General features: G+C 48.5%; 2 protein-coding genes across 3 annotated transcripts in view; both read right to left on the minus strand.

Annotated features, from left to right (window-relative positions):
- Window positions 1–2,812, minus strand: part of LOC106940787 (apoptosis-stimulating of p53 protein 1-like) — a 36,763-nt gene extending 33,951 nt beyond the window's left edge. The window contains exons 1-4 of the mRNA XM_015023613.1: window positions 2,416–2,812; window positions 1,018–1,165; window positions 563–670; window positions 251–305 (exon numbers count right to left, since the gene is read on the minus strand). Of these exons, the coding sequence (XP_014879099.1) occupies window positions 251–305; window positions 563–670; window positions 1,018–1,165; window positions 2,416–2,424 (320 nt within the window). The 5' untranslated portion in view covers window positions 2,425–2,812. The remainder of the gene's footprint in view (window positions 1–250; window positions 306–562; window positions 671–1,017; window positions 1,166–2,415) is intronic.
- Window positions 2,813–4,733: 1,921 nt separating this feature from the next.
- LOC106940789 (protein tyrosine phosphatase type IVA 2-like) lies at window positions 4,734–8,407 on the minus strand. Of its 2 annotated transcripts, none has more exons than XM_015023616.1 (8): window positions 8,301–8,407; window positions 6,815–6,933; window positions 6,574–6,679; window positions 6,177–6,507; window positions 6,018–6,110; window positions 5,814–5,944; window positions 5,317–5,391; window positions 4,734–5,241 (listed from the first exon to the last, which is right to left on the minus strand). In XM_015023616.1, exons 4-8 carry the CDS (start codon window positions 6,270–6,272, stop codon window positions 5,130–5,132), a joined length of 507 nt encoding a protein of 168 aa, XP_014879102.1. In that variant the 5' UTR covers window positions 6,273–6,507; window positions 6,574–6,679; window positions 6,815–6,933; window positions 8,301–8,407; the 3' UTR covers window positions 4,734–5,129. The 2 variants fall into 2 exon arrangements, with proteins under 2 accessions (XP_014879102.1, XP_014879103.1); XM_015023617.1 differs by having other exon boundaries at window positions 6,815–6,952.
- Window positions 8,408–8,617: the final 210 nt, after the last annotated feature.

Genomic DNA, 8,617 nt, shown 5'->3' on the forward strand with positions numbered 1-8,617 from the left:
TGCAGAAGAAAAAGTTTGGGAACCACTGGACTAGATCATATAAGCCGTCATGATGATCGGGTTCCGATCATCCATCTGATTCTACCTGCACGTGTTCTGGTTCTGGTCCAGCCTGATGGGTTCTAATGGAGCTGCAGGCTGATGTCAGAGCAAACAGATCCAGAACCATCAGGAGGCTCTGTTGTGTTTGCAGCGTTCTGGTTGTTGATTAAGCTGCTGGTTCTGGAGCGAAGAACGCGACATACTTACATCATCGCTCTCTGCTGCCACTGAGGTCCGGTTCTGATCCGAGGTCAGCGGGTTTCCTGCAGAACAAACAACAAAATCTCATTCAGACTCAAAGGATCGAGGGCCAGATGAGTCATGTGACCCGACAGTACTGACCCTGGTGCTGACCCGACCACCCCGCCCAGAATGGGCTGCTGTTTCCAAAACTCACTATAAAACCTCAACCTGCAGTTTTCTACCAGGTGAGTTTGGCGTTGTAGTTATACCTGGTGGCCACAGGGGGCGGTGTTGTAGTTCTACCTGGTGGCCACAAGGGGCGGTGTTGTAGTTCTACCTGGTGGCCACAAGGGGCGGTGCCTGAGGTAGTAGCGGACCTCGGGCCTCCGGGCCCCCCAGGCGTTGAGCAGATCCAGCAGCAGCAGCTCCTGAGGGAGCGGACGCTCTGAGGAAGACAAGATGGCGTCACTTTCTGGAGGCAGCAGACTGATCCTTGCCTTGAGGTTCTGATGCGGTTCTGATGGACCTTATCAGACTAAATAAACTGGAAGATTGTTTCACACATAACAATATTTTTCTGTTATCAGTGAAATAATTTCCAGTTTTATTAATATTCAAGTTATTGACAGAAATGTGGCTGCTGAAACGTTAGCAAACATTTGCACCAGAACCAGAACCTGGACCTAGACCCCTGATCCCAGCGCCATCAGAGGAACGTCACACAGACCGCCGTGTGCCAGGGGCTCTGCACCGGTCCTGGTTCCGACCCGGTTCTGTCCCGGTTCCACTCACCGTGACCGTTCCAGACCTCGGCCAGGTGGCACTCGGACTCGCCCGCCTCCTTGCAGAACTCCACCACGTCGGTCACTCTGGTTGCCGTGGTAACAGGGACCTCAGTTAGCATCTGCTGGGTGTCGTTGAGGTAAACCGTCAGGATCAGCTGTAGCCATGGAAACACAAGGCCAGGTCTGATTGGCAGATCAGCAACAGATAATAAAAATCATCATCACAGAGCAGGAGCCAATCAGGATCCAACCTGCTGTCCGGTCCAGAAGTATTCATACTTTAAAATCATTGTTTACATTTTAATTGTCAAAAATACTTTATTTACATTTGCTTAACTTGATAACTTAATAAAACCAATAAATTAACTTGGATAAACTTAATTTGATAACTTCTGACCAATTAGCGAGATACATTTAAGTTGGATCAGCTGTTCTCTTTTTTCAGTGCATCATCCGCCAACGTAACGAGGAAATCAGGAAAAAAAAAAAAATAATTGTTTTCCGATCACAGATCCATAAACATTTAACCTTCAGTCCCAGTTATTAACCTCATTAAACCTTTACATCCTTTTTTCTGCCGTTAAATGTAGATCTGAGGTTCGTTACCATAGCTATGATCACGAGAATCCTACCAAAATAAAAGCACACATGTCACCAATAGTTAGCATAAAAGCTAACACTAGCCATTAAAAGCCGGAGCTTTACCGTTTCCTCTCTCTGCCATTAGATAGGAGACAGGAAGTCAAGCCGCTCTCTTACAGTAAACGTAAAGAGTTTCCCTCTTGGCCACCCCACCACGTCCCTACCAACCGGACAGGATGCTGTCGCAATAGCAACCACTGACTCAGCATTAGGGGGTGCTTGAGCACCAGCCCCTTTAGTGGTCTCTGCACGGCCCTGCTCTGGGTTCATTCCCAGTCAGGAAGCAGCTTGAACGGGTTGCTGGGAAAGCGTTTCAACTTTTAATAAGAGGATTTAATTTTGAAGAAAGCGATACTAAAAACTGACAAAAAAGGATTTTCTGCTTAATGTGCTGGTAGTCCAAATGTCAGCCATGATGGAGCCACAAATGGCCCCCAGTCCCACTTTGGACTTCATTCTGTGGTGATGAAGAAGAAAGGAATGCTCCTTTAATCATTAAACAATATTATTATTATTATTTAAATGAAGCGCCCCAGGCTGAGACACCCTGGGCAGTGTGCCACACTGGGGCCCAGAACCCGGACACCTGCTGGTACCAGACGGCCGGGGGCCCCTGGGGGTCACAGTACTCACTTTAGAGACTCTGGTTCTGGTCCAGTAGCGGCGGATCTACCCGGCCGTTAGTTTCCGTTAGTTTCCGTTAGTTTCCGTTACTTCCCGTTAGTTTCCGTCAGTGTCGGTCGGAACCGAAGGGGAGACTTACCGGTAACATTTCTGCCGCTGCGGTGGGAATCAGTTCCTCCTTTTACCGCGTCCAGTTTATGTCCCGAACCGAACCAGATACCCGAACCTCCGCCGAACTTTCTCAGGCAGCCCGAACCCTCCCTTCCTTCCTTCCGGAGCTGCTCCCTCTCGGCCCGCCCGGACCGCCGCTCCAGCTTTCACTGACCAGAGGAATGACCCAGTTTGATGTTCCGAACCCACAGCAACCGCAGGACCTTCTGGGCCTAAAGGGGTCAGGGTTCCGAACACGCCTCTCCTTCCTCCCCAAGAGAAAGGCTGCAGAAACCCAGAGAAGTATCGATCGCGGATCGATGCTGCTGATCAGCGCGCCCTCTGCCGGCAGAGCCAGCAGCTGCAGCTGAAATTTGTATTATTCCGTTTTTATTTATTTGGTATAAAAGGCAGGCGGCTTTCAGCACGAGGTTCTGATACCTGATGTCCCGGTCCGGGTGGTTCTGCTTATGGATCATCCTGCTGAAAACATGGACAAGTTAGCGCTGTTAGCTGAGAGACGTTCCTCTGCTGGCCTTGATCAGATCACCCCTCAGCATGATGCTGCTGCTGCCAACCTGGTGGTTCTGACCCATCAGAACCGTTCTGGACCTAGTTCTGGGATGATGGATGAGTTCAGCTGGTTATAATCCTCAGTGTCGCCCTCTGGTGTTCACTGGAGGCCAGCACAGCAACAACCAGCACCCAGGGGATTTACCTAGCAAGCTAACTATTTAGCTTCAAACTAAATCCTTCCTAAGTCATAACACTCTTAAAATCTCGCTTGTCTGGCTTTCCTCCCATTGACTGGGATTATCTCTTGTAGAGTTTTTCTTTTTTGGTGAACGATGACATCAATTTTCTGCGTTCTAGCTCTGTTGAACCCTGCCTGTAGTTTCATCCCGTGGTTTCATTCATGTTGGGAGAAGAAATGAACTAACAGTTCAGTTCGTTTTGGCCACACCTCCAAATACTGAATTAACATCAACAGCTGCCTCATTTATGTTGAAATATTGGAGCTTTTCAAAGAATTCTCTTTAATTATTTAACAAATAAACTATTACAATTCTATTTTTATGTTGCCAGCATTATGCTAAGTGCAACTGTAATAAATGTTTTTTAATATGTTGACAGATGGATAATGGGAATCCAAATGAACAAACTTAGCTAGTGTTGAGAAAATAAATTTAAAATAAGCTAGTTTTAAAACTTAACATGTCTTGATCCAAATGGCCTAATTGTGGTTTGAAATTAGTAACTTATTCTGGCCTATTGACCTTTATGTTACCTGTAGTTACAGCAGATGGTTTGCTAGGATCGTTTGAACTGCCTTTTGTTTGTGGGAAAACAATACAGTGGAAGTTGTAGCTTTTCACACTCATCTGTGAAAGGCCGTAAACATGGCAGGGGTTTTAGGCTTCAGATAGAGGGTCAGAGATAGCTCCTGGTTGGATGAGCAAAGATATGCCTTATTTGAATAAATTAAAGATAAGAAGATAAAACTTTCTACACAGAAGTAACAAATCAGATTTTGTTCTTGCAACTCTCAAAAGATGTCTTTGCACGTCTTTGCTTTTCTTCTTCTTTCCATTTATGTCAGGTAAATGAATGTATGTCTCCGTTGTTCTGCAGTTTCTGGTGTAAGTTTATGCATGGTCTTATATTGGATTAAATTCTGTAATTCTGTGACGTCAACACGCATTGTTGTTTTCCTTGTGGCCACACGCGGCCCGCCGAGAGAACCTGGGATCCAGAGGAAGAGAGAGCCAGACTTTTTCCAAAGTTAACTAATTTAGAATATTCTTCCTTAACACTAGCTAGCTAAATATTTAGCTTGAACCTGAAACCCAGTAAGGTCTGGTTTTGGTTCTGGTACAGTAACTCTGCTGCAGTCCAGACAGTGCTGTAGGACATCAGTCACTTGCTGCCATGTGTCCACGGTGCCTTCACCCTAACCACCGCTGATTACTCAGAGGATGACCTTTCACCTGGTTTGACTCAATGGAGGTTCCACAGCAGGAGTGACCCTTGGAGGAAATCTTAAACCATGACCTCTGACCTTAGCTGAGGCCTGAAGACGTTCTGGTTCTTCTGGACCTCCTGGATCGGTTCTGCAGAACTTCAGAGACGGTTCTGAATCCTATCTGTTCCTCATCTGATCCAGAGCCGGACTGGATCAGAAGAACCTGGTGTGTTTCTGCCTCCTTTCTGCAGCTGGCCGGGTTCTATGGGCCTTCGGGTCGGGTCCAACATGGCTGCCGTTTTTGGATCGTTAACCATATTTTTAGTCACAAACTGAATCCTGAATATTTAGTTTGTAACTTTATTTTGAAGGTCAATGTTAAATTATTTCACAGGAAGTGAAAGAACTTTCCATGGAAAAGGCAATCCAATAGCAACCAATGCGGTATCAGCTGATTGGCTGTGCTGACCTGTGGGCGGGTACTGGAGGTTCTGGACAGATTGCTAGAAAAGTTTCAGCATAAACAACTTTATTCAACATTTTTGGGTTTTTCTGGATCAGAACCAGAGGAATGAGGAGGGGTCAAAGGTCAAACTGAGCAGCAGGGGAGCTATAGGAGCAGACAGAGGCTGGTTGAGACCTGTGAGAACCAACGGATCAGAACCGGGTCTGAATTGCATGAGGAATGAATCAAAACTGGTTTCCATGAAGAGGGTTCTGCCGACCCGGTTCCGTTGGGCCTACTGCAGACAGCAGCTCTGGCCATTGGCGTCCTTGGAGCGCAGGCAGAGTTTGGGTCGGTAGTTCTCCAGGAAGTGCAGCTGCTTGGCGTTCAGCGCGCCGCGCCGCTTCCTGTTGCACACAGAGAAGAAGATCCGGTCAGAACCGGACCAGCAGAAGAACCGGCACCAACAGAAGATCCCTTACTGTCTGATGAGGTGGACCGCGTCTTCGTACTCCATCCCACACTCGATCAGCGCCAGAGCCACCAGAACCGGAGCGCTGGGGAGACACAGCCGGGTCAGTACAGAACCTTTAACAGAACCTTTAAGAGAACCTCCATCAGGTCCAGGTTCAGCTGAAATGGGTCTCTGGCCTGCAGCAGGACTCAGCCTGGTTCTGGTTCATTCACAGCGTTAGCGTTAGCTGACCCGTCTCTCTGAGTGCGTTCTGATTCTGTCACTGTTGTGCATCAGCGCAGCTGTAGCAGTCAGTGTTTCAGCGTTCCTTCATGGACCTTCATGCCTGCAGGCTTTAACATTTTACTTTTCTTCAACATTCACTTTTCAGTTTGATTTTGTCCAGCATTAATTTTCATTTTAAGGTTTGATTTTTTTGCACAACTACTGATTATGTGAACGTCAGATCTGTCGGAATGAGCAAGTGGTTTCCATGGTGACGGTGTGTTTCCATGCTTTACTGACCGGCCCAGTCCGGCCACGCAGTGCACCGCCACGCAGCCGCCCGGCTCCTCCCTGAACTTCACCTGCAGCAGGTTCAGCCAATCATCGACCACTTGCTCCGGGGGGGCGGAGCCATCATTGAACGGCCAATCCTGCGGAGACAAGCGGTTCAGGAGGAGGAAGGCTAACCTGGTCGGCGCGACAGGAGGATCTGTCGGGTCTCACCAGAACCTGGATGCCCTCCTGGCCTAGCGGCGCCTGGTCATACGTGGCAGAGCAAACCCGCACCAGGGTGGTGACGCCGTACGCCTTCAGCTCCTGCAGGAGGACAGAGCGGGTCAGAACCAGAACCACTACCAGGAAGAGAGGAGGTCAGGTCCATACCTCGATGAACTTCCCCAACTGAGCATCGGTGGGGTTGTGCGTGATGAGGAAACGCAGACAGTCGAAGGAGATCTCCACTGGCGCTGGGCGGTTCATCTTCACCGTCTGGACCGACTAGCTGCTAGCAGCGGATCAAAACCAGCAACTGGATTAGAACCAGCGGGACAGACAGCAGTTGGCAACAGAGACTGGCCGTTGGATCGGCCTCTTCCTCTAGAGAGAAGAAGGAGCGGCGAGGATTGGCTGGCAGCAGAAGCTCCGCCTCCAGAACACGGCACAGGCTGACAATTGGCTCGTCTTCATATGTCTTCGACAGGACGGCGGGTTGGACCTGAAAACGCCTCGCTCATTAGTAATCACCCATGATGCATTGCAGCTGCAGTGCCGAGTCACTGACCTGGGAGAGACGGCGCGTCCTCCTCTTCACTTGTCCACGATGAGCAGCAGGTGCTGAGCTTGGCAGAACGCTCCTCCCAGCTTCGCAAACGCCATGCAGGTGCAGCCTGCAGCACAGCCAGGTCAGCAGCAGCTACTAGCTGCTACTGTAGCCACTGCTGTTGCTAGCTGCTGCTACTAGCAGCGAGCAGCAGCTAGCAACAGTGGCTACAGTAGCAGAAGTAGCTGCTACAAACACTCACCGTGATGCCAGCTGAGGAGGTCAGAGGTCATTGAGCGGACACAGCAGAACGTGACGACTCTCGGATGTAAACACACCATTGATGATGCTGCTGCGGTTCTGGGTTCTGGCTAACTCGACCTGCTGGCCCAGTGCTGACCTGCCGCACAGAACAGGAGCGGTTAGGGGACAGCTACCCAAACCCAGGGAGGGTTCTATAGAACCCAGTTCCTCTGAGCTATTCCTCAATATGGGGAAGACAGGAAAACATAGCTGGTTGCTGAATGGGCCTGGAATCTGGTACCAGCAGTTACTACGTCCTCACTGGTTTAAGTCACTATGACTGGTGAAGGTGGGAAATATTTCCAGTAAAGAAGAGTGAGGTTCTGATGAGGTGGCAGCATGGTGGAGCAGCTCTGCTACGTTGGTTCTGATGACATTTTCTCTCAGGTTCGGAATACTGAATTAAAATAAACCATTTAACGCGCAGCGTTATTTATGGGCAGCAGCACCAGTGGACAAAACTGATGAGGTCATCCAGGAAAATGGTCTCTGCTGCCAGGGTACTGAGCTGTTAGCATGTGATGACTATAGCAACAGACTTCAGTCAGAGGACTTGTCAGGGTCGTTGCATGACTGACTGCTACTGGAGATCCTTCCTAGCTATAGCATCAACATCCACAACAGCTCTTGGATAGTCTGACTTGTTAAAACCTTTCACTTTCAGGAGAAAAAACATATTTTTTTAATTTAATTTAATTTAATTTCTGAATTCAAACTACAAATGCTCCCCCTCTTAGTGCTCATGACTTATGGATCATATATTTCTATTTTCTGCCAGAAATTATTGTAATTTAAAATTTTACTTTCATTTTGACCTGTTGTAAATTTACATGCTCTATTTAACTGGGATTTAAAATTAAACCAACAGCTCTGCTGAAAAACATTTTCATTTGTCCGAAATCATTTGAATACGTTTTGGCCTCGCGACACAAATGTCATTTTTTGTCGCGTGGAATCAAAACAGGAAATCACAGCAGAGGAGAGCGCCCCAAACTCAGACGGTAATCTTAACTGGATTCATGTCAAAAGTCCCAGTTGGTTTGTCACTTAAAATAAAGAGATGCGTGAAGAACCGAAAGGAGAAACGGCTCCTTTTGAGGACGAACATTAAAGTAGGTCAGACCCCCAAAGGTCGGTGAGGTATGTTCATCAAACCAGAGCCTGGTTCTGTTGGTGGCGTCAGAGAAGGCTGCGGAACCGGTAAAATAACCCAGCGGCTGTTCTACCGCTCACGGTCCACACTCCGACACCAAGAACCGAGCTCCCTGCCCAGTCCGCTGCCGCGCCGCCGGACACCTCCTCTGAAAACAGGTCAGCTACCTCCATGTTCCCAGCCTGAAGCTCAGGGCGGGATCCGGTGACCTTGTTACCGCGGGCACCGAAGGATACACACCTGCCGGCGCTGCGACACGCCGAAAACACGTCAAACCCACGGGAATACTCACACACGGCGGAGGATCCACGGAGAAAAAACCCACACTACTGACACAGACTCCTCTGCGAGGGAGACATGTTGGACAGGGACATAAGGTAGGAGGAATACGACTTCCGCTTACTTAGTTTCCAAAATAAAAGTCGTCCGGTTTTCCCCAGTTCATGGACTCCTACGTCAACAAGGCCGCCATGTTGGAGAGGATCAACTTGTAGGCGCTACCACATGGTTACAACTGAGAATATAGTCTGAGCAGGGAATGTAGCTCCGACAAAATGCCTGACTCATTTTAGGCTCATCCATAACTTTGTCATAATTTTTTTTTTTGTA

This window comes from Poecilia latipinna, unplaced genomic scaffold (assembly GCF_001443285.1).
Source record: "Poecilia latipinna isolate Pla-1442-1.1 unplaced genomic scaffold, P_latipinna-1.0 Scaffold3360, whole genome shotgun sequence".
In the NCBI taxonomy this organism is placed as follows: domain Eukaryota; kingdom Metazoa; phylum Chordata; class Actinopteri; order Cyprinodontiformes; family Poeciliidae; genus Poecilia; species Poecilia latipinna.